At 47.2% G+C, this 25,229-nt stretch overlaps 3 protein-coding genes across 3 annotated transcripts in view; 1 reads left to right on the top strand and 2 right to left on the bottom strand.

The window, feature by feature from the left end:
- Positions 1–10,275: 10,275 nt before the first annotated feature.
- On the bottom strand, positions 10,276–10,602 carry LOC118026827 (dynein light chain 1, cytoplasmic-like). The gene has a single exon (XM_035029849.1). It carries the CDS (start codon positions 10,540–10,542, stop codon positions 10,276–10,278), a length of 267 nt encoding a protein of 88 aa, XP_034885740.1. The 5' UTR covers positions 10,543–10,602.
- Positions 10,603–15,765: 5,163 nt separating this feature from the next.
- Positions 15,766–17,441, bottom strand: CCT8L2 (chaperonin containing TCP1 subunit 8 like 2). The gene has a single exon (XM_035029796.1). The coding sequence runs from the start codon at positions 17,439–17,441 to the stop codon at positions 15,780–15,782; it is 1,662 nt and encodes a 553-aa protein (XP_034885687.1). The 3' UTR covers positions 15,766–15,779.
- A 5,521-nt stretch (positions 17,442–22,962) lies between these two features.
- The window catches only part of KMT2C (lysine methyltransferase 2C), a 271,489-nt gene continuing 269,222 nt past the window's right edge, over positions 22,963–25,229 (top strand). The window contains exon 1 of the mRNA XM_035029848.1: positions 22,963–23,018. Within this exon, the coding sequence (XP_034885739.1) occupies positions 22,978–23,018 (41 nt within the window). The 5' untranslated portion in view covers positions 22,963–22,977. The remainder of the gene's footprint in view (positions 23,019–25,229) is intronic.

The following is a 25,229-nucleotide window of genomic DNA, read 5'->3' as shown; positions in this document are numbered from 1 at the left end:
TTTGTTCGATTTTAATTCATATAAAAAGGTTGGACATCTATCCCAACCTTTTATTGGTAATACTGTATTATAGAGTAATAAATACGGTAGTTCAAGTATTATAATCCTACGGCTAATTAACGAGTAAGCTCTTGTTTATGTTGAATTTAAAGAACATTTTACTTTATCCAGTTTTTTCTTGATGACCATGTTTCTCATAAATGTAAAAAAATATTTGTATACTCTGTACATAGATGATACAGTAAATTGTTTTCTTCTCCAAGTGGTAGCTAAAATGCATTTAATTAAAAGTTAGACTTCCAAGGGAAATAAAATTATTTTACTGATGAAATATGCATTTGGTAAAGTAATAAAAACGTTTGAGCACAATGCTTTCCATATAGACACATGCAAATGTTTAAGCAGAATGCTTGCATATATTTAAATACTGTATTTGTTTAAAGCAATATTTGAATGAAAATGAAATGTTTTTATTTGTTCCATTTCACTGTAGTATTGCAAAGAAACACTTCAAATAATTACTAAGTCAATAATTTAAATTTTGCGTTCAAATTTTAGCGTTTTTAATCTACATTTTACCCTTAGGTTTTATCCGATCTGGGAGTAGAGGAGGAGTTGGTCATTGTTACTTAAAACAATGCATCACCTAGTTCTGGGGGGAAATTAACATAACTTGAATGGCCAAGTAGTAAAAATTAAACAAAGCATTATATTTACTGTCCATTCAATGCAAAAGTCCTAAGTAAATCTGCATTGCGAAATAATGAAGAACATAATCGATCCATTAGCGCAAGTATTGGTAATTAGAGACTGCATCAACATCCATTTTGAAGACCTTAAAAAAGCGGATACAGCTCTATTAAGGATCCATATTGAAGAGAAATGGACGTATGGTCTAAGCAGAAGTGCAAGGGCATAAATCCCACATGGTGATGTTGGAGCAAATTTATAATCCCCGGGACTTGTATAGTGCTGACTTCCAATTGAGGCTTTTATTTCCTTTCATTCGCCTGGAAACAATTCGAGAACTACGTGTCCGAGCTCAAGCAGGGAGAAGTGTCTGAACGACGACGAGGGCCGGGCAGACGGGAGGGCTTCCCCCTTCCACCCGCTACACTCGAGACACAAAGCGCCGCCCCGCCACCCCAGGCCCGCCCGCTGCCAGCCGCCTGCCCCCCCCCCCCCCCCGCGGGGCAGGTGACCGGGCTGCTGCGGGGCGGCGGGGGCGGCGCGGGGCTGCAGCGCGCACCTCGCCGCGGAGCCGGCTCGCGCCGCAGCCTCCCGCCCACCCTACCCCCCGGACGGCCCCAGGTTCGGCGCGCCGGATCCGTCCGCCCGCGGCTCCTTCCGCGCCAAGTAGTGCGTCGGGAGACGGCTTCCGCAAACGCGGGCCCGCGGGGACCGCGCCACTGTCCCCAGCGAGAGAGCAGCGGCGTGGGGAGTTCTCAACTTTGCAGGGCCGCTCGGGCGGGCCCTGTTTTCAACTGCGGAGCCGCGGCGGGCCCGGCTGTCCCAAGCGGAGCCCGGGCAGAGGAGCGACTGCGAGCAGGGGGAGAACGAGCGGCCGCCGCAGGGCCGGGGAGGCAGGTGTCCCGGCGCCCGCCCCGCCCCCACCGCCAGCAGGAAGAGGAAGCAGCCGGGCCGGGCCCGCGGGCCACCCGCCGGGCCTCGCAGGGCGGGGGCGCCCTGGCTCGGGGAGGCGCGTGACCTAGTTCGCCCCAAAGTGGATTTGACAGGTTGTCAGCCCGGCTCCCCGCCCCCACCGCCTTCCGGGTCCCTCTCCCCAGGCGTCGGGCCGCACGGCCACCCGCGTCCCCGGCTCAGCCTCTCATTGGCCCTTTCGCCGCCTGGCACACCGCCCCTGCCCGAGCTCGTGTTTCCATTGGGCTTGAGCCGCCCGACGCCCCGCCCCTCCTCTACTTCAACCCCATTGGCCTTAAGCCGACCGGCGCCCCGCCCCTGCCTCTGTCTGCCCCCCCATTGGCCTCAAGCCTACTGGCGCCCCGCCCCCTCCTCTACTCGCCCCCCCCAATTTTGGCCTCGAGCCGCCCGGCGCCCCGCCCCGCCCCGTCCCGGCTCGCCCTCCCATTGGCCTCCCGCCCGGCGCCCCACCCCCTCCCAGCGGCCCCTCCTGAGCCGGCCCCCGCGGGCCTCTGCGCGCGACGTCCGTCCACGGTCCTCCGTGGCCGGCGTCCGTCGTCCTCCCGAGTCCTGCTCGGGTCCCTCGCCTCTTCTCCACTCGCAGCCTTCCCTACCTCCCCTCCGCCGCCCCGGGAGCGGAGCCCCGCGGCGCGCCCGCTCCGCTGCTCCGCCCACTCCTGGGGCTCCGCGCCCTGCGCTGCCCACTCGCTCGCCTCCTGCCCCTTTCCACCTCTTGGCGTCACTTCGCTGCACCTTTCTCCCCGAATAGGAGGCAGACAACGTCTTCCCCAAGTTTCCTCCCGGTGTCCATCTGTCAGGCCTTCAGCGCGGGTCCCTTTCCCCGCCCCACTGCTCAGTTACGCCCGCTCCCTCCCAGCCCCTCCCCCGCCCGCGAACCGGGCCCGGGGGAACCGTCCGGTGCGCCGGGGCGGAGGGCTGGCGCCGACGCGATGAATGTCAGTGTTAAGGTGGTATTGCTTTGAGTCTTCGAAACGGAAAATGAGCCGGAACTCCCAGATCCACCCAGACCCAGGATGGAGATTGAGTTCTTACAAGGGCCCGAGTGAGACTGCAGTGACAGCGTTGATTATCCCGACAGTATAATACGTTTTTCCCCAGGGGGTACTCACATCGATTGTTCATGCACTATTCTGCTAACAATTTAAATTTTGTGTTTCTTCTAAAATTTGGGCTAGTTTTGTAAGTGTCCGCTTTTGACTCTAAGGATAAATTGATAATGCTGAGATTTGGAAGTAATCCCTACACAAGTCTTTTGGCTTCAAACCCTTGATTATTTAAATGACGAAACAAGTAGCTTTCCCAAGGCCATTGAAGTGGGAGATCTCAAACTGCAACCCAGGTCAGACACCAGAGGTCCATCGGGAGAGTCCATCATGGCTCATTAATATACACAGAAGAATGGCAGACTGGTATTTCCAGCTGCATTGGCACCGCACAAAGCCCCCACCGGCCTCGTCCTCCAAGGCCCTGCCCTATGGGGTCCTGGCTGCCTCTCCAGCTTGAGCTCACAACACTCCAGGCACACTGCCCACCTTTCTGCCAAGCACTTTTTGCCATAGGGCCTTTGCACTTGCTGTTGTCTCCTGACTTGGCTAGATTAGCTTTTCTTCAGACTCACATGGTTTAGCTCATGTGTCACTCTAGGGAGACATTTCTGACAGCGTAGCTCAAGTATGGCCCCTCCCAACTGACAAAATCACCCTGTTATTTCCTGTAGGGCATGAGCAGGGTTTGAAATCATCTTGTTTATTTACTTGTTATGGTCTGTTCCCCTTCAGCTGTCCTCCACCATTAGGATGTGAGCACATCTCTAGGACATAAGGTAGGTACTTAAATCCTTGATGAATAAATGAATGCTGTTGTCTGTGATCAAATGGACTAACCAAACTGTCCATGTCTGATTCTGCCAAAATTGTGTACACAACCCTTGTAAGCAAGAATTGGAAAAATAGGTATTCTGTTTGTAAATGTTTTGTGTTTCTTTAATTTGTGTGTGCTTTATTTCTGGCTATTCTTTGACAAGGTGAGTGAGAAACAGGGCCTTTTGCCCATCTCTTTTCTAGCTGTTCATAGTATGTCCTCACTGCCTTGCCCTCACCCTGACCCCAGGTAGGCAGATACTTGGCAGGCAACGCCTTCTTCCTTTGGGGCAGTCCCAGAGGCTCTTTGCTTCACAGAAGGTTGAGGTGGGGGAAGGGAAAGATTTCTGGTTCAGTGTTACCATTGAGCTCAGCTGGGGCCCTGTCATCTTTCTGTCTTAGGCAGGAAAGCAGAATAGAAGGAAGCCCCTTCTAGTTTCTCCTTCCTCCCTTTCAAACGTACTTCTTTGGTCTGTTCAGCAGCTACAACTCTGATTTTTCTCAAGAATCTCTGCACTGGGGTGCCTTCTGTACTTCCTGAGGCCAGGAGAACCCTGGGTCCATTGGTGGAGAGTTGAAATGTAATCCTCACCTCCCCAAACATGCAATGTGAGCCTGGCTACGTCTAGTAACTCTCTGGGTCTCAATGACCTCATCTGTCTTTGTCTGTGTTGATTGTTCAGTTTTAGGGATATAGACATCTCAGATTTTAGCTGCTAAAAACTACTGGCCCAAGCAAGAATCCTGTGGCTTCCCCTTGGGGCCATAGAAAGGCTGCCAGAAGCAATAAAGACAGTGCTTCCTGATTTATATCCGGTAGGGGAGAGTACACCTCCGTTCCTGCATCCAGGCCAGAATCTTCCAGTTCACCCTGGTTGGACCTTTTGGGCCTGGGCCCAGCCCTAGACCAGTGACTGTCACCTGGAGAACAGAAAATGTTGATCAGGTTAAATGAACAGGAGCATATTCTTAGAGCAGGGGTGGTGTCAGCTCCTGAAAAGTGTGTGTGGAACTGAAATCTACTTTTAGATGGGTAGGAGGAGAATGGATGATGAGCAGGTATTCATCAGTGCCCCTGTAAGTCATTAGCACAGGGCATGGCAGATGGGGACAGCTAATCAATGTTAGCCGGTCTTGTCCGCAAAGAAAACATGGTGTGGGAGAATTAGCCTGGCACCAAAAGGCATTCATCTCATATCTCTAATCTACCACTAACCACTAGCTTTGCAATTTCAGACAAATTATGAAAATAATACCATTTTCAAAGGAGACGAGGACTCAGAGGTCATAGGATTCAAGTCTTCATTGGACAGACTTGGAAATTGACGCCCACAGAGGTTAGTCTGTGTCTCAGTTTCTTCGTCTGTGAAGTGGGGCTGATGATACTAGTCCTATCTATAGTCACAGTTACCACGCGGCTCAAATGAGATAATGTTTACTAGGAAAGGTTTGAGAAAGTAACAAATGCTATTCTTATGCAAGGCTGTTTTAATTATTATTCATTTAGTAATAAAGCCTTAGTAAAAGGAGAAAGGTCTTCAGGATAAGCTTCGTTGACTCCAGGAAATGAATAATAACACACGGGAAAGAGGAAAGTGTGTGTGTGGAGGCGGGGGTGTTGTGCGTGCTCACACACTTGTTTGGTAGTTGGGAAGGTGTCAGATTGCAGTCCAGGTGGAACCTGAGCTATGCCAATTAGGGAGTGGTGTGGGGAGCGGCTCTTAGGTGGAGGTAGGGTGTGGTAGCTGGTTATAAATTGAAGTTCTCTAGCATTGAGTGACTTTTGAGAAGAGGAGAGTCACTCACTTGGAAGGGCGAGTCTAATGCAAGGAAGAGGCAATCTGTCACAGAGTCATCTTGTATTTATGGCTTACCATTCTGTGTTACTTCAGTTCTCTACAAAGTAGACGCCAAGACAGGATTGTCATGCAAGAGATTTATAGGAAGAAGTATCTATGAGGGAAGAAAGGGGAGAGGTTTGGAGAAGGCAGGGAGATCTGAGCCCTGGGTAGGGGAGGCAGAGGAGGGAGAATGGGTAGGAAGGTCCCTGACTGCAATGTAGCTCAGAGATGGCTTTGGCCAGGCTGACCAGAGTGCGGGAGCCCATGTTCCCTTCCCAGGATTGAGGTGCTGGGTTCAGAGACCAGCAGCTGAGGGGCTTCGCCAGTTGCCCTCCCTGCAGCAGGAGATCTAAGGGGTATTTTTACAGTCCCATATTAGCCAAGTTTGCCTAATTGAGAGTCCTTACCTGTTGACCAAATTGAAATCTTGTTACTGGGTAGTTATGTTTTTCTAGATTTTATGTTTAAGTAATCTCTCTACCCAGTGTGGGGGCTTGAACTTAAAATCCCAAGATCAAGAGCCACATGCTCCGCTGACTGATCCAGCCAGGTGCGAGACCATCAGGTGGGATTGACTGCGGCGGCTGGTAGCTCGGGGCCCTTCCAGAGGGAGAGGACGCCTGGGTCACCGGGCCTTGGGCCCGTAAGCCGACTCTCACGCACACAAGCACCCTCTCCCAGAGACTCCCACTTCTGTGGCCTGTCCGCGGGACATGAGGAGCTGACCCTGTCCACAGTCACCTCCGAAGCGTTTAAGGAGATGAGTAAAGGCTTGTGCAAGAAGCTGCCGGAGAAGCGGGAGGCCTGGGTGGGGCCTCATCCCGCCCACTCACCCAAGCTCCTGGTCGAGTAGCCCGTTATCAGTAAAACTGCCCTGATATCCTCATTTAAAAAAAACCCCAAAAAACAGCAACTCTAGAATAAAAGGCAAAGAGGATTAATTACTGTAATGAGACCAATAGAAGCTGATGAAAAAAGTAGAAACCACAGGCATAGAAATAAAGAAATAAAGAAATGGGTGAGAAGTAGATGAAATGAACCAATGGAGAAAAAACAGAAAATAAGGGGGAAGGAAAGCAATTATACCTAATGAATTTGTAATATAATAGAAAATGAAGTAAACTGTAATGAAAAGGAAAATAGGAATATTTTCTCTGACTAAATATTTTTTACATTAATATTTCTATATCATTAACGACGTTCTCATTCCCTACTACACCGTGCTGGGGCGCCTGGGTGGTTCAGTTGTTTAAGCGTGGGTCGCTGGGTTTCGGCTCAGGTCAGGATTTCGGGTCTTGGGATCAAGCTCTGTGTCGGACTCTGCCCTCAGTGTGGAGTCTGCTTCAGATTCTCTCCCTCTCCCTCCTGCTCACTCGCTCGCTCTTAAAAAAAAAAAAAAAAATCTACATAGTCCGTATCATATCATAGGACAAAGTAAAATGTATGCAAAACTCAGAAAGCTTAGCTTGTGACGGTAGCTTTGGCATACCAATCTCTATGGATGGTACCTTTATGCTGTGATGTGGGACATCTGAATTAAGACTTTAAATGTCTTTTTTTTTTTTTTTAAAGATTTTACTTATTTATTTGACAGAGAGAAAGAGCACCAGTGCGGGGAGGGGCAGAGGCAGAGGGAGAAGCAGACTGAGCAGGGAGCCTGATGTAGGGCTGGATTCCAGAACTGTGGGATCATGGTTTGAGCTGAAGGCAGACACCCAACCGACTGAGCCACCGAGGCACCCCAAGACTTTAAATTTCAATAAAGAACTCCTACAACTCAATAGCCCCCCAGAAAATCAGAATAAAGAATAAGTCTGAATAGACATTTCTCTGAAGAAGACATACAAATGGCCAACAGACACATAAAAAGATGCTCAACCTCACTCATCGTCAGGGAAATGCAAATCAAAACCGCAGTGAGTTATCACCTCACCTGTCAGAATGACTGTGATCAAAAAGACAATTACAAGTGTTGACGAGGATGTGGAAGAGAAAAAGAGAACCCTTGTGCACTGTTGGTGAGAATGCACATTGGCACAGCCACTATAGGAAACACTGTGGAGGTTCCTCAAAAAATTTAAAATAGGGGCGCCTGGGTGGCTCAGTTGTTAAGCGTCTGCCTTCGGCTCAGGTCATGGTCCCAGGGTCCTGGGATCGAGCCCCACATCAGGCTCCCTGCTTGGCAGGAAGCCTGCTTCTCCCTCTCCCACTCCCCCTGCTTGTGTTTCTTCTCTCATGGTTTCTCTCTCTGTCAAATAAATCAATAAAATCTTTTTTAAAAAAATTAAAAATAGAACTACCATCTGATCCAGCAATTCAGCTTCTGGGTATTTATGCAAAGAAAATGAAATCACTATCTCAAAAAGCTATCTATACCCCCATGTTCACTGCAGCATTGTTTATAATAGCCAAGATATGAAAACAACTTAAGGCCATTGATGGATGAGTGGATAAAGAAAATGTAATAATATATATAGTTATGAATATAAACATATAGAATGGGATATTATTCAGTCAAAAAAAAAAGAGGAAATTCTACCTTTGCAGCAACATTGATATACCTTGAGAACATTACGCTAAGTGAAGTCAGATAGACAAATACCGTATGATCTCACTTGTGGAATCTTAAAAACAAAACAAAAAACCTCATACATAGAACAGATTGGTGGTTGTCAGAGGATGGCAGGGGATAAAGGGGTGGGTGAAATGGGTGAAGTTGGTTAAAAGGTACAAACTTCCATTTATAAATAACTCCTGGGGATGTCATGTACAGTATGGTGACTACAGTTAGTAATACTGTGCTATGTTTTTGAAAGTTGCTAAGGGAGGAGTGCCTGGGTGGCTCAGTCAGTTAAGCGTCCAGCTCGATTTTGGCTCAGGTCATGATCTCAGGGTGGTGAGATTGAGCCCTGTGTTGGGCTCCTTGCTGGGTCTGGAGCCTGCTTAAGATTCTCTCTCCTTCTACTCCTCCCCTCCACACTCTCTCCCTTAAAAAAAAAAAAAAAAAAAAAAAAAAAATTGCTAAGGGAGTAGATCTAGTTCTAGTCATAAGTCCTATGAAAAAAATTGTAACTGTGAGGTAATGGATGTTAACTTATTAGGGTAAACATTTCTTTTTTTTTTTTTTTTTAAAGATTTTATTTATTTATTTGAGAGAGAGAATGAGATAGAGAGCATGAGAGTGGGGAGGGTCAGAGAGAGAGGCAGACTCCCTGCTGAGCAGGGAGCCCGACGTGGGACTCGATCCCGGGACTCCAGGATCATGACCTGAGCCGAAGGCAGTCGCTTAACCAACTGAGCCACCCAGGCACCCAGGGTAAACATTTCTACCATACATAGATAGATACAGATTTGTAATATTATGTTGTATACCTAAAATGAATACAATGTTATATGTCAAATACATCTCCATTTAAAAAAAAAATTTAAATTCCAGGGACGCCTGGGTGGCTTAGTCAGTTAAGCATCTGCCTTTGGCTCAGGTCATGATCCCAGGGTCCTGGGGGATCGAGTTCCCCATTGGGCTCCTTGCTCAGTGGAGAGCCTGCTTCTCCCTCTGCCTGCTGCGCCCCCTGCTTGTGATATCTGTCTCTCTCTGACAAATAAATAAAATCTTTTAAAAAATTAAATTCCAATAACATCTGATTATATTTTGAAATGTTTTCTATTTAGTTTCAGGAATTAAGGCATGTGCAGATTCTTCTCAAAATCTAATGTAAAAAACATCACAAGCAACTTTGGAAACTATTTTTCTCATGAAACAATATTGCAATAGATTATTATACCTTTTGTAAACAAATCACATTAATAAAAATTGAAACAGGTTTTTTATCAAAACAAATGCAGGAATGGGGGCGCCTGGGTGATTCAGTCAGTTGAACGCTAGACTCTTGGTTTCAGCTCGGGTCATGATCTCATGGTTGTGAGATCGAGTCCTGCGAAGGGCTCCGTGTTCATTGTGGAATCGACTGGTGATTCTCTCCCTCTCCCCCTCACCCTTGTTCACTTGCTCACTCTCTCTCTCAAATAAATAAATAATAAAATCTTTTTAAAAATGTAGTAATGAAATGTGAACATGTAATATTTTGCATCTATGCAGGAAAGACTGAGATTGGCTGACAGATCTCATCTTTTCTGGAGGGGAAAACTTGTCCAGAGCTTGGTTGCCTCCCAAGAGAGTAAGCTCCGGTAAGCACCCAGAGTAGGGGCCTCTGCAAAGATGGGGTTCTGAAGTCTGGACATAGGAGTCAGAATACACAGGTATTAAGATGTTTAAAAAGATTAACGACAGTCTGGATATGAAAACATCTTTTTTTTTTTTTTTAAGATTTTATTTATTTGTCTGAGAGAGAGAGCACACAAGCAGGGGGAGTGGCAGAGGGAGAGGGAGAAGCAGACTCCCTGCTGAGCCGGGAGCCCAATGGGGGACTCGATCCCAGGACCTTGGGATCATGACCTGAGCGAAAGGCAGCCGCTTAATCGACTGAGCCACCCAGGCACCCCTGAAAATGTTTTTCATTGTGAGTTCAGTAAAGTTTAGAAAGGCTGTCTTCCCTAAACTCACTGGGATCCACTTTTCATTTCTGATGCCTTCAGTGAGTTAAAAGAAAACTTGTCAAGAGCCATTTTTTTTTCTCCAACAGATTTATTTTGAAAGGAATGGATTTTGAGGAGAAGAAACATGGGGTAGAGGTATGGAATAGAAAATAAATACAAATGTAAGCTGTTTTACTAATTGTTTTATAACCACAACAAATTTGTACAGAGACTGCCCTGTACAAAACAACACAATAAAGGTTCAAAGATCGAGGTGTTCCCCTAAGCAAGGCTGAAGAATTCAGTCTCTGCTATTGGAATTTAGGCTGCAGTCCTTGATTTTGGATGATCACTAGGTGTGTGAATAGTCCATGCTTTTAACCAGATTTGAACAGAAGAATGGCCACTTGGCCCAGGCAGAAGTAGATGAAGTGTTTGGTTTCATGTGTCACATAACTACCGAAGTGCCTCCCCACGATGCAGTGCCAGGTGGGGTTGTACTTCTTATCAAACTCCTTTTTAATTTGGGCTGCGATGTCCTTCTCTACGTTACATTTCTCCAACGCCTGAGTCGCACACTCCACCGAGTCCTGTCGCATCTCCGACATATCAGCGTTTTTGATCACGGCCTTTCGGTGGCACATGGTTACCGAGGAGCAGGGGGCGGCCAAGTGCAACGGTCTCCTGGGGGAGGGGCTGGCGACACTCAGACCTGGCGGGAGCTACCCTCGCTACCGAAGCTGTGGTGCATCTGTAGAGAGCCATTTTTAAAAAAACTGTAAAATGAATAAAACCGCATCTTGAATATGTGCCGCATTACAGAAAGATTCGCATTGTTTTGCTAACCAGCATCTAGTCTCTCTTACTTAGCTCTGCAATAACCAACATCCAGTTCCCTTGGTAATGCATGCAGGACAGTGTCTGAATTCCTTACTCAGTCTTTACATTTGTAGAGAGTTTGAATTTTCAAGCCCTGAACTCAATGTATAGAAAGCATGTCTTTCTGTAATTAAAAGATTTTAATACTTCTTTTCCAGCTTGTTTTCTACCTAATGGTAGAATAATTAATCTAGTTAATTCCAGGTAAATTTAGTCCCCTCACATTTCTCCTCGGTCAGTCCAGACCTCAACCATGTCAGTTCTTCATCTCCTTCTTGGGGCACAGGGAAACCTGACTGCTCTCAGATTCTCTTGCCCTTTCTTCCTGCCACCACCTACAGGCATTTTTGCTCTATCCCATTGGCACACACAACTCCTCTGGGGCTCCAGAGTTCCTGATTGGAAGCAGAGACTCTCCTCTGTTCTCAGACCCCCAAACTGTCCTGGAGATTCTATTGTCCTGTCCCTCGTTTTTCAATCCTTAGAACCCATTGGGAGGTGAGACCCTTAGACATCTTGCCAACATTTCCCTCATTCCCACCCAGCCTCATCCTCTCCCTCCCCAGTTAGGAAGGGGATCTATAGTATATGAAGGGGGGGGTTGATGTTGTGGGAGAAAAGTGAGCTACTTTTGGAATCAGACATTCTGAGATCCGTGCCTACTGCAGGTTTCAACATTTTAGCACTACAAGGACAATTTTCCCTGGCATAGTTATCTTAATCAGGTAACTGAGTATGAGGGAGATTTTTCTGTATATCACAGCAGGAAGTAGCCCATCAGTTAATTCTTAACAGTGTCACTCACAACCCTCACATTCACGGTGAAGGGTCATCAGCCATTGGTCCCTGTTCCAGAAAGGCTCAAGCAGAAATGGAAGTGGTCTGGGGGTGTGAACATGTGCAATTTACATCAGTCCAGCTGATAGGGTCCAAGCAAATCTTAAAACTAGTTTTGCTTAGGGGGCGCCTCGGTGGTGCGGTTGGTTAAGCAACCAGCTTTGGGTTTGGCTCGGATCATGATCTCGAGATACTGGGATGGAGCCCCATGTAAGGCTCTGCACTCAGCATGGAATCTCCTTGGGATTCTCTCTCCCTCTCTCTCTGCCCCTCCCACCTGTGCATGTGCTCTCTCTCAAATAAATAAATAAATCTTAAAAAAAACATAAAAAACCCTAGTTTTGCTTATTTACAAATGAAATTGTTGGGTCCCTGAGCTTTCATATTCTCTTTTCTTCCCATTTAGATGTCCCAGTTTTGGTGTTTTTGGGTTTTTTCTCTTTAATCTTACCTTTCTCTCTCTCTTGGCTTCTGCACTTAAGCGACCTCAGACTTGTAGGCCAAGAAGGTAGAGTTCCTGTCATAGGGCTGTCTTCAGAAGGGACTCTTGGGAAGAGGTTAATACAGACAAAGGAGTGAAACAAACTACTAGCAACACTTTCCTGTTGTTTTGATCTTCTTTTCGCAGTTTGGGATCAATGGCCTTTTTTTTTTTTTTTTTCTTTAGGACTCCAGTATTTTTGTAGGTTCCAATCTTGGGTCTGTGCTCTCTAGTGCCCAAATGGATGGAACATTTCTCATGACTCAGCCCCCTAGCCTCCACTGCCCCAACCTAGGCACTCATGTCTCTCATTCCCCAGGACTCAGAGTTCTCGTTTTCCTTTCCTATTTTCTTTTTTTTTTTTTTTTAAAGATTTTATTTATTTATTTGACAGAGAGAGACATAGTGAGAGCAGGAACACAAGCAGGGGGAGTGGGAGAGGGAGAAGCAGGCTTCCCGTGGAGCAGGGAGCCCGATGCGGGCTCGATCCCAGAACCCTGGGATCATGACCTGAGCTGAAGGCAGACGCTTAACGACTGAGCCACCCAGGCGCCCTCCTTTCCCATTTTCTCTGGGTCTTGTTTCTTTGCTGTCTGTTTGCCGGGTCAACCCAGAGTCCCATAAAACAATGTTGCTAAACTGGAAGGGATTGGGGATGGAAGAACAGACAAGTACACCAGGAGCAAGTTCCATAAGGAATGTGCGACAGGACGTGTTGTTTCTGAAATTCAGCTGCTGCTGGAGTTGAAGAGAAGCCCATCGTGGAAGAGAAATATGTAGCCAACTTTGTGGGCCTTTGGAAAACCTGAGACCCTTGATCTTGTAACCCTGGAAGCAGGATTGGATCCAGTAAAACTGAGGTCAAATGCTGGTGAACTTCTCCAAAGTCAGCAGGAGAAAAGAAACTTGTAGAGTCATATATATATATATATATATATATATATATATTTTTTTTTTTTTTTTTTTTTTTTTAAGATTTTATTTATTTGAGAGAGAGAGAATGAGAGAGAGCGAGTACATGAGACGGGGGAGGGTCAGAGGGAGAAGCAGACTCCCTGCCGAGCAGGGAGCCCGATGCGGGACTCGATCCAGGGACTCCAGGATCATGACCTGAGCCGAAGGCAGTCGCCCAACCAACTGAGCCACCCAGGCGCCCAAACTTGTAGAGTCATATATTTTAATCCTTAAACAGAACATAAAGATATTAAGAAGATACTCTAAGCATAATCAAGCTAGAACTAATCTGGGTCATTGCTTAAATCAGTGCTTCCCAAACTTTAATATGCACCCCATCCCTTGGGGCTCATGTTAAAGTGCAGATTCTAACATAGTAGGTCTGGGGAGTGGGGGTTAGGGCTGAGCTTCCACATTGGTGATCTGTTCCTGGTTCAGGGATCACACTTTGGGCAGCAAGAGCTCAGGAGGCGGGCTGGAGAGAAGGAGGTGTCCTCAACCGAAGCACTTTGAGCTAACAGCGAACTCCCCATTCTGCTCCTCTTCCCTAAGCCCGGTCTACCAGCTGCCCCCGTGGTCACCTTCACTGTCCTTTGATGTTTCCTTCCCTTCTAGAGCTGCTAATGCTTTTTCAGGTACAAGAAGGGGAGAGCAAGTCTGGCTCACTCAAGGAGACTGATCTGAAGGATATTTGGCAGTTCACAGAATTGAAGAGCTGACCCACCAGTCTTGGGATAGATGGGAACCAAGGCGGTTCAGGAGCCTGAGCAGTGCGAGCTCCAGGCCCTCCCCCGGCACATCCCATAAGATGCCTGAATTCTGTCTCCTCAAGCTTCAAGTCTGGGTCAGGTGTTTTTACCTTCAGAGTTCTCAGCATATGCCAGTTGAATTTGTGTCTGCTATCCCTTTCTTTGTCCCTTGTAAGACTATCCTCGATCATTTTAACTTGTATTTACATGTATACAAATGGTGTATGTGTGTGTGTGTATGTCTGTCTGTCTGTGCAGGGGCAAAGGAGATGTTAATGCTGCAATATGATTTCTCCCTAAATAGATTATCAAAAAATCCCCCATATATCAAACTTAGGACTTTTAAAATACATGATCTTACATTGTTTGGATTACATATGTCTTGGATATATAACTAAAATGTTCTCTGTGAGCAAGAGCCGTCTTTTATATATACATATATATAAAATAAACAAGGCTTTTTGTCTGATTTAAAAAACACATTGTAAATTTTCAAAAGGCCTTTGAGACACACTTTCTTTGTAATCATAGGGGTTATATCTCTGAAAACATCACAATTGAGGAATGTAAGATTGGGGTGATAAAACAACAAATAAGAGAATGGATTTTCCTCTTCTATTTACTATGTGACTTTGGTCAATTACTTTTTTTTTGAAGCTCCTGCAACTGTGAGTTAACCAAGCTCCTTTCTTATAAGTTTGTTTTGATGACTATATAAAATGTATATAAAGTGTGTTTGAACTGCTTTAAAATATTAGCTATTTCTATCATCATCACTGTTATGGAATTTGAGACTATGAGAACGATACAGAACTTGAGGGCAGGGGGGAATATGAAAGCAGTTATATTCACTAAAATATAACAATGGAGACAAAACAAGGAAAGACACATCAAGGATGTTTTATATATCTTAAATGAGAAATAATGAGTATGACTCTATACATTTCCATTTCCCATCTTTTGTTCACTAACAGCTTTTCAGGATTTCACTTCTTCCAAGTTTTAAAGGAATCTTTGTACATTTGTTTTGCTTTGTTGAAGCTAATATGCCCACTGTAAGACATTTGTTTCTTGAGTCTGGTTCTCTTGCCAGATACTTAAAGCATTTTTTCTTTTTTTTTTTAATGATTGTAAGAGATTGCAGCTTCCCATCACCTGGATGCTGTCCCTAGGTTCTGCTCTTTTCCCAGAGGCAGAATAACTTGGATGGTTAAAGTGGAAAAGGCTTTGGGTAATAATGTGCTGCTTTGCTCCCAGCTCTACTCGAACTCCCTCTTCAGTGCCCAGGGGTATCCACCCCTAATCCTAGCCCTACCGGGGATACCCTGGTGCCAGGTGCTCCCCAGTTCTCCTCCCTTGCACAACAACCTTAGTGCACTTCTAAGGTGTGTGTTATTTCATTATCCATGCCAAGAATTTATTTGATTTTATTTCTGCCTGCCGGATCATTTTCCCTTCGCCTCTTTCTCCTTCTTTTCTCCTCCTCCTCTGCCTTAAAGTAACATTCCCTTCTTTTCCCAAATAATCACAACAGGAATGTGCAGCCGCTCCTGTGAGCTGGAACTGACGTTCTCAGATTGCTAGCGTGACATCTAGACAGAAATTCCCATTTATTAGGATATCGCGTGGGGATAACTCAAGCAGTTGGAAAGAGATTCCTGTACTTTTTTTTTTTTTTCATCCCCAAAGCCCAGGTACTCAATTTAAAAATCTTTAATAGAATTGAATCCTGCTCTTATTGGAGGAAAGGAACAGAATATGATGGAGAGAAACAGGAAATGAAAAAAGTCAAGAATCTGAAACGAGATAAATCAGTGAAAAGGACTTTTATCTTGTGGTCCTTTCTGCTATTCTTATCTAAAGAAACGGAGTCTGGACAGTACCAAACATGGAGGGAATAAACCCAGCAAACATTCTTTTTTGCGGGGGGGGGGGGGGGGGATTTTGCTTCCCTTGGCAATCCCCATTTTATTGAGGATGTTCAAGGAGTTGATTTCTTCACAGGAGATGGGTGTTCCCTTGCCTTCTTAGGAAGAGGATTCAGGTCCTCTTGACTCATGGGACTTTTCTTGGCCACTATGATTTCATCTACACTCACGAGCTGGAGAACCACATCAGCTACCACTCCAAGTCCTTGGGCTTTGGCTGCCAGGGTGTCCCACACCTCTTCCTCGGCCACGTTTATTATCCCCTCAGCCCCCACGCCTACCAGGAAGTTCCCAGCTTGGTGGGCACCGCTCATCTCTGCCATGACCTCTGAGACCACCAAGCCTGCATTCTCTGCAAGGGTTTCGGGAAGAGACTGAAGGGCCTGTGCAAATGCTAGGAAGGCTGGGCCATTGGGCCCTTCCAATTTGCTTCCTTTTTCTGAGAGTATTTTTGCCAGAGCCATCTCTGTGGCCCCCGCTCCGGGGAGCAGTCTGGGATCCTGACACAACTGGAAATAGGCATCAATGCCATGGTAGACAGCCTGCTCTGCACCCTTTAGCCCCTCAGCGGTGGCCCCCCTGAGGACCAAGGTGAGGGCAGGGGTACTTGAACATTCCCATTCAAATACTACAGTCGAACCTTCCCCCAGCTCCTGCAGGTATACCCTCTGGCACTTTCCTGGCTTCAGGGGAGGAAGCAGATATGGCATCAAAGGTGTGCCCAATACCTCACTCAAGCGGACCATGTCCCTCCGGCACCTAGCTTGAATCACCATGATGCCGTACTTATCAGCCTGCGTCAGTGTATTCTCATCGATGTCCCCCCTTACCACCACCACATTAATACCTGCAGCTACCAGTTGGGTTACTTGCTTTTCTATCAACTGTTCATTTCCTGTCCTGAATTTAGTTAGGTCGTCAGGACTAGAGAGGCGGGCCGTTGCCGGCGCATTTGGGCTGGCAGGACCAAAGGCGCAGACAAAGAGAGCCACCCTGGCGCCGGTCAGCACCGTGATCACCCGCCCGCAGGGGTTCGCACCCAGGGCCAGCCCCGGGAGCAGGCACGAGTCCTCCAGCCTCCCCCCTCGCAGGGTGCACACCCCCACGCGCTCGCGGCGGAAGCCGCCGTCCAGCTCCTTGGTGGCCCAGCACGCGTGGGCCACCAGCTTGGTCAAGCTGTCCATCTGGGCCGCGGCGTGGGTGTTCATCACCGAGTAGAGGGCCCAAAAGGGATCTTGCAGAGGCCCCAGGGAGCGGACGGACAGGGAGGGCAGCAGGGCCAGGGTCTCCGCGGCCGCCGCGGCGTAGGCCTGGCGCAGCTGCGAGCGGGGCAGGCCGGCGCGCAGCAGGTGCTCGGCCTGCTGGAGCAGGGCTTCCGCCAGCAGAACCACGAAGGCCGCGCCGTCGCCGCAGCTCTCCGCCTGCGTGTGGGCCGCTTCGCGCAGGAGCCGCGCGGCCGGGTGCTCCAGCTCCAGCGCCCGGAGGATGGCCGCGGCGTAGCCCGTGAGCACGGTGGCTCCTCTGGCGGTGACCAGGAGCTTCTGCCGGCCGTGGGGGCCGTAGCAAGGCCGGACGACTCTGGCCAGGGTCTGCGCCGCGGGCACGCTGCCGAGCAGGTGCCTCTCGTGCGCGCCCGGGCTGCTCGGGCGCCGCCTCCGCCCGGGCGCCAGCCGCTCAGGCAGCTGCGGCGGCGCCGAGGTGGCTCTGCGGGCCATCGCCGGCCGAGGCGCCCTGGGGGCCGGGGCGGGGGCGCCTCCGCAGCGGATCTTTGACGCTTCTCAAGGGCGCAGTGGGAAAAGGAGCCGAACGTCGCTCCCCCTCCCCTCTGGGATCTGGAGAAGTGGGCGCTCCAGGATCGGGGGCAGGGATGATCTGCTGAGAGCTCGGCGCTCAACCACCCCCCAGACTGAGCTGAAAGGCACGGGGCTCTGGGGGCCTCTGAAGCTCGGGGAGCTGAAACAGACCTGACCGTGTTGAAGTCACAGAGCGGCACATGGAACCAGGGGACAGAGGATGAGGTCACAGAAGGATGCTTAGAGTTTGGGAGGCCCTGCGGGCAGGCACAAATCAGGCCCGGGCATCTGGCGGAGGGGGGACACGCGTCCGCGCCGGGCCCCAGAGCCTCATTTAAACTTTGGAGACAGTGGAGAGGAAATCAAGCGAAAACACCCACCCACTTCAAATTCCTGACCAAGCTGTGGCGCCCGTGATGTGTGTTGAAGTTTTTGAGTGGGAAGGAGGGTTTTGTTTTACTTTCTTGTGAGGGACTATGCACTACTAGCTAGGTTGTGCTATCTGTCCTCTTTGGCCACCTTTTCCGTTGGTGCTGTTCATCAGGTTCTTTACGGTGTTTATTGGTCTGTTTGTCTTTCGGGTTGCAGTTGTGTGATGCTCCTCCTTCCAATGACAACGATGTCACCGAGCTGGCAAAGGCAGGTCAAGACAAGGGAGGGAAAGATGCTGAGTGCCCACAGAAAAAACGAATAGAAATGTTTCAGCTGAGTGCAGGTGAGTAGCCTCCCAGTGGTGAGAAAGGTAGAAAACCACAGGGAATGAATTTAGGCCCCCCCAGTCTTACCCTCAACTCCCAGAATTTCAGTTCCTTCCTTCCAGTAGCCCTCCTTCCCTCGCTCTCTCACTCCCTCCTTTCCTCAAATACAGCCTACTGGGGTAATGATTGCTCCTTTTTTAGTTTAATAAATCTTTATTGAGCACCCACTATGTTCAATGGAATGAGGAATACAAAGGGACAGGAACGTGGACACCAGGGAGGGGAAGAGATTTGCACCCCATGCATACAACTTCTGCAGGCATTAGGCAGAGCACCAGCTGGAAGAGACGAAGATTATGATTATTAAGAGTAGGGGAAAGAGGGGCGCCTGGGTGGTTCAGTCGTTAAGCGTCTGCCTTTCGCTCAGGTCATGATCTCAGGGTCCTGGAATCAAGCCCCGCATCGGGCTCCCTGCTCCACCGGAAGCCCCCTTCTCCCTCTCACACTCTCCTTGCCTGTGTTCCCTCTCTCGCTGTCTCTCTCTCTGTCAAATAAATAAATAAAATCTTAAAAAAAAAAAAAAAAAGAGTAGGGGAAAGACCAAGCAATACCATTCATTTTCATTTGGAAAAACCCTTTTTACTTTGTTTAATAGCAGCTGTCCCTGAGGGTGGGGGAGAACTCTGAACCTGATTATACCAGTCAGGAGTCATGATTGTATGGTGGGCATTGTTACAATATTTCCACAGACAAGATGATGGCAAGAAAGAAAAGTAAAAAAATCCGTGCGAGTGAAATATAATTAAGGCTGAAATAGAGATAATTTTGGAGAAACAAACTTTTTCTTTGAAAAACAGCTTGATTGCTTTTGTAAAAATAATAGCTATTCATTATAAAAGTTAAAAAGAAAAATACAAAGAAAGCCAGTGTCATTTGGAATTCCAGCTCAGAGATAATCATTGTTTGCGTTTTGATGAACATTGTTACCTTGCACATATATTCATAAGTAGATTGTCATGGATTTCTACAGTTTTCCATAAGTGGATTGTATGATAATTATTATATAAGTTATTCTGTAATCATTTCCCCCCTCAACATTATGGTGAAGCGGAGAAATATTTCTAAGGAGGTATTATGCTGTCTGAAGACTGTGGACAACTATTTTGACCTTTTTTTGATTTTGGAGAATCCTTTAGAAACAGGTGTGAACCTCCATGCCCCGGCTTCTGGAAGCCAATAACCCTGAGAAGAGTGTCATATAATAAATGTTGGGCATAGGGGCAAAGATGACTAGCGGGTTTCTTTATAGAAATGTGAAATGTAACAATCGACACAAAATGTAGCAAAGTATGCATGTTTACATTGTTTATAAAGATACAATTTTTATTTATTTAATTTATTTTTTAATTGTTATGTTAATCACCATACAATTTCTTTTTTAAAAATAAACACTCCTGATGTATGGGGTGGGGGGATAAACACTCATGTAAAGGATATCTTAGCTCTTTCTCTTACACTTCACATATATTTTCCCTTTTATATCACTTTTTCCACAACTATTTATTGAGTTGCTGCTAAATCATAGAGATAAAAGATGAGTAAGGCAGACAATGGCAGTCATCTCTACAAGGCATCTGGTGGAATACATTCCAGACCATGAGAGCTGTGATGGGGAAAGCAGGGGTGTTGTAGAAGCATGGGGGGCGCACATAGTCACTGCTATGGGGACAGCGGTGGTCAGGGATGGAAGTGAGGTCTAAAGAAGCAGGGATTGGCCATGTGAGAAGGGAAGGGAGTTGGGACAGCCCAATAAAGTTTGTAGACCACCGAAGGTAGTTCTGAAGGCTGGAGCTCACTGTGAGGAGGAAGGGGGGCAGGAAGGGGGGACGGACACTTTGGCTGTGGGGGTGGCAGGCTTAGGGGGCCATGCCAAGGAATTTAGACTTCAACGTGAAGAGTGACGGGTAGGACTCTTGAGTTCCATTTCCATTGTAAAGGTACATAATTTTATGTTGTGGTATCTTTGTCCATTTCACCTCACAGCACAGGGGAAAGTGAGGATCTGATCATTGTCTTTGATTCTGAAAACAGGCCCCAAACAGTATATTTTGGACCAAAATTTTTTGCCCTACCTTTACATAGATCAAACTAACCAAGGAACTACTATCGCAATTTTACTTATTACTTATTACTATGTGGACACTGTCATTGTTAAATTCACTTTAATTTTATTTATCCTACAGATAAATTGATTAGGTGTAAAATAAATGTGAATATCTTTTTTTTTTTTTTTAAAGATTTTATTTGACAGAGAGAGAGACAACACAAGCAGGGGGAGTGGGAGAGGGAGAAGCAGGCCTCCGGCCGAGCAGGGAACCCAATGCGGGGCTCGATCCCAGGACCCCGGGATCATGACTAGAGCCGAAGGCAGACGCTTAACGACTGAGCCACCCAGGCATCCCTAAATGTGAATATCTTGTGCCCAGAAAACATCGCATGCAGTTAACCCATTATATACACTTTTTCTAACAATAGAAACTTTTATTTGCTAAGATGGGTAGGCACCAATATAAGCTGTTTGGTAGCTAAATTGGGTTGAATATTGTCCCCCCAACATACACATCCTTCCCCAAACCTCAGAATGTGACCTTATTTGGAAATAAGATCGTTGCAGATGCAATTAATTAAGATGAGGTCATACTATAGTAGGGTGGATTCTTATTCCAATATGACTGGTGTCCTTACAAGAAGAGAAGATACACATACACAGAGAACATCATGTGAGGGCACAGAGGGAAGATGGCCATTGGAGTGAAGCATCTGCAGCCAAGGTCACCAAGGATTGTGGGCAACTACTAGAAGCGGAGAGGCATAGAACAAATTCTTCCTTAGAGCCTACCACAAGGAACCGGTCCTGCCAACACCTTGATTTTGGACTTTTTTTTTTTTTTTTAAGATTTTATTTATTTATTTGACAGAGAGAGACACAGCGAGAGAAGGAACACAAGCAGGGGGAGTGGGAGAGGGAGAAGCAGGCCTCCCGAGGAGCAGGGAGCCCGATGCGGGGCTTGATCCCAGAACGCTGGGATTATGACCTGAGCTGAAGGCAGACGCTTAACGACTGAGCCACCCAGGTGCCCCTGATTTTGGATTTCTAGCTACCAGAACTGTGAGAGAATAAATTTCTGTTGTTTTAAGCCCCTAGCTTGTGGTAGTTTGTTGCAGCAGCCCTGGGAAACTAATGTAATAGTAATCTTGTATTATCAATAAAGGAGAGGAACCTAAGAGTGTGTGGGGGGAGGTGGGGGGGGGGCTGGGGAGGCTGGGGTAGGTTTCTAGTTTATAACACTGGCTGGCAGAATGTTTTTATATCCCTCTTCTAAATAGACATAATTGTCTGCTGACTTCTCCACCTCTGCCCTTCCCCCCATATCCCCAGATGCATTTCTATTAAAACTATGGTCTTGTACACAATGGATGTAAATATTTAATCTTTCTATTTGTGTGTTTTCCCATGTTTATTTTTCAGTTGCCTGCTTGCCCTTTTTGTGTTTATCTTGCTAAGTAGTTCCAGGCTTAAAACATAGACCCCTAGAGGGCAAGATTCCTATCTATATGAAATGTGCTGCAGACCATCTACTTAGGCCTCACACTCATACACAAATTTTTTTCAAAGGTGAATGTTCTGTTTAATTACTTCTCAGTTTCTTCCTTTAATTTTTCTGTCCAGCAGGTACATGGTATGCATTACTGAAATAACTCATGTAACGCAATAAGAATTTTCAAAGCTAAAAACACACTGTGGACTAAATATGAACTAATTTTAAATGACTGACATTCTTTTAAAATTTTATTTTTTTATTTTTTAAGCAATCTCTACACCCAACATGGGGCTCAAACTCACAGCCCTGAGATCAAGAGTTATATGCTCTACTGATTGAGCCAGCCAGGTGCCCCTGAAATTCTTTTAAAAACCCCTTTTCACTGAAAAAGGACAAAAATTGATAGCCTATGACAGCAAATTTTTGAAGTGTAACTTTAACAGTAAAAATATGAACATAAAGATCAGAAGATCTAGAATTTAAGTTTTCAGTGGTCCTCTATAACTGTAAAAGTTTCGTTCCTAAAAAACACTCAGGAGTTTAAGACTTTACAGGAAAACAAAACAAAACAAAACAAGACAATTGCTAGTGAACCTATGGGAGAGACTTATATTTTACATTCACTAAAACAAAGCAAAACAGACAAACTCTAAATAAAGACCGTATCAATGACATTTATAGGCCTCCAATTAGTAAGAATGGGTATTGTACTGTGAATTTTTATTTATCATCACTTTTTTGCTAGACACTTTGAGGTTCTTGTTTTGCTTAGTTCTATGAGATGTTGCTTTTTCTTTGGTGTAGATAACAATCCTCACCCCCAAAACACATTCTAAATATTTAATATATATTTGTTATACTGCATGTGCTCTGAAAGATTCAAACATTATAGAAAAATGTAATATAGAAAGTGAAAGTCCCTTGTAATCCAACCCTTCAGAGATAGGTTGCTGTTAACATTTTGGTGCATATCTACCATGTTTTAAAAATGCCTACATGTGTACTTATTAAAAAGTAGATTTAAAAAAAAATTTTTTTCTTTTTGCATTTGGTGCTTCCAGACACTCTTGCCTTTCTGATTTTATAATTTTGAGTAACCTCAGCTACATGACTCCTGGATTTTTGCCATTGTGGTCTCAGAGCTACAAAATTTGGATCATGGACATGGAAAAACCTTTGAAGACCTTTATGTTAAACAGGTATTCTTTGAATCCTTCCTTTGCATCCTGAGTTATATTTTATTTGCTCTGCCCATGATAACTTTAGTCCGACAAGGCTGCTATCCTATTTAAACAGATCCCAACTGCTTGTCTGCTCACAGTAGCTGAAGGAATGGAGATTTAAGGCTGGGCTTACTATCCTTCATCATCTTTTCTTTCCAGAAGCATCACTGCACAGACCTCTATTTTTTACCCTTTCATCCATTCTACCCACTTTTCTGTTCTCAGTCCCTAGTTGTTTCCTTTTAAAACTTCTCTCCAGCAGGAGTGACTTGCAATTTGCCCATACTGACACTTAAATTCTCCCAAGTGCTGAAGAAGTATACTGAAATAAATTATCCTGATATTTAATTTTGTGCATGTGAAACTCAGAGTTGGAAATGACTGCTCTAATTTCAGTAATGAACTCAGATAAACATTTGGATCAGTAATCTGATGTTTGAAAGTGTAATGTGCAGGAAAAAAATGAAAAATGTTAAAGAGTAATGAAAAAAACTTTAAATATACCGCTTTATAAATTTATCATTAGGTATATACATGTTGTATTTCTAAGAGACACTTAATTTTTAGTTTGCATTTACCAAGTCAGCTTCTCCCCAATCTCAAAATTCCTGTGGCTGTAAATTTAGTAAACTTGAACAAGCCAGCAGGGATTAAACCCAGTAGGAATTCAAATGACTATCTTATTATGGCCTTCATTTCAGCCATTTCAAAGAGCTGCATTTAGTCAGAAAAGACTCTGGAAATCTGCGTATACTTTGCCCAAATAGGAAACACAATTCAAAGTTTATGTTCTGGCTACTGGAAAAAATGGAAGGTGAACCACCTAGCTGGGAAACCAGAATATACAGCATGAGCCTGGCACTGTGTCGTGAAAATGGAGAGGTGCGCAGTGTGTCCGGCCTGGAGGGCATGCTCCTTACATGAGAATTTATCCTAGTGCTTTTGCAGATGCTGATAGGTCTTAATATCACACACGCTCATCAGTAGTGAATGGAAAGCACGGAAGAGTCACCTCCCCATCAGACTAAAAAGTCCAGAAGTCCACATGTGTGACTGTCCTTCCGGAGAAAGTGCCCATTTCCCATTCTAGCCCCATTTTTCCTTTACCATTTTAACGTATCGTGGGGTGGCTCGGAAACACTTGCATTTCTGGGCATCCCAACGCACTGCCCGTCAAAATCAAGTTGGGGGCTTCTTTGGTGTGTTGTGTCTTTCGGCGTTTTGTTCCTCAAAATGTCACCATTCTTTTTGTCTGACAGCTCTATAAGCCCTTCCTGGCCCATTTTTTAAATGACGTTATGATAACGAAACTCTCCCTGGAATCGGATCGCAGCGAGGGCGCAGCGCACTCCGCGTCCGCGAGAGCTGCTGGAGCGCCCGCGGGCTCGGTCCCTCCGGCCGCAGGCCCGGTGGGCGCGCGGGGGCGGCGCGGCGGCGCCCGGGGTGGGGGGGCCCCGAGAGGGCTCCGCGGCGGCCGGCTCGCGGGCAGCCCGGGCGCAGTCGGAGCGCCGCCGCGGCCCTCCCCTTCCCCCGGCGCGCGCCGCGCATTCCCTGGACCCCGATCCCGGATCGCCGTATCCGCAGCTTGGCGCTCTCCCCAGCCGGAGCCGGAGCCCGAGCCGGAGCCGGAGCCGGAGCCGGAGCCGGAGCCGGAGTCGCGGCGCAGCCCGGGCGGCCGCGTCAGAGAAGGGGAGGGCAAGGGCGGGGGGAGGCGGGCGGAGGGAGCGGGGGCGGGGGAGGGGCGGTGAGGTCAGCGGCGGCGGCGCGTCCGCGGGCGGCGCATGCGCGGAGCGAGCCCTGTGAGTGGCAGCGGCGGCGCGCGGGGGGCGGTGGGGCCGAGGAGTGGGGGAGGGGGCGGGGGCGTCGCGGCGGCCGTGTGTGGGCGAGACGGCGGCGAGTTTGAGAGGTCTGTGGTGCGGGGCGCCCGGGGGAGACCCGGCGCGGCCCTCGCGCGACGGCCACGGTCGTGTGTGTGTGTCTGTGTGTGGCACACGCACACCCGCAAAACTTCCTCCTCCCCGGCCCGGGAGGGCGGGCGCGGGCGCTGAGGGGCCGGCGCTCGCGCAGCCCGGAACCCACAACAACAACTGGAGCAGCTGTCAAAACTTCGCCGCGGCCGCCCGGCCTGACGCGGCCCGCGCGGGGGAGGGGCGGCCGGCGGGGCCGCGACCCCCCGCCCGCCCGCCG

The sequence above is a fragment of the Mirounga leonina genome, unplaced genomic scaffold (genome assembly GCF_011800145.1).
Source record: "Mirounga leonina isolate KUSES-001 unplaced genomic scaffold, KU_Mleo_1.0 Mir_321, whole genome shotgun sequence".
Classification (NCBI taxonomy): Eukaryota; Metazoa; Chordata; class Mammalia; order Carnivora; family Phocidae; genus Mirounga; species Mirounga leonina.
This window is presented reverse-complemented; position numbering and strand designations above follow the sequence as displayed.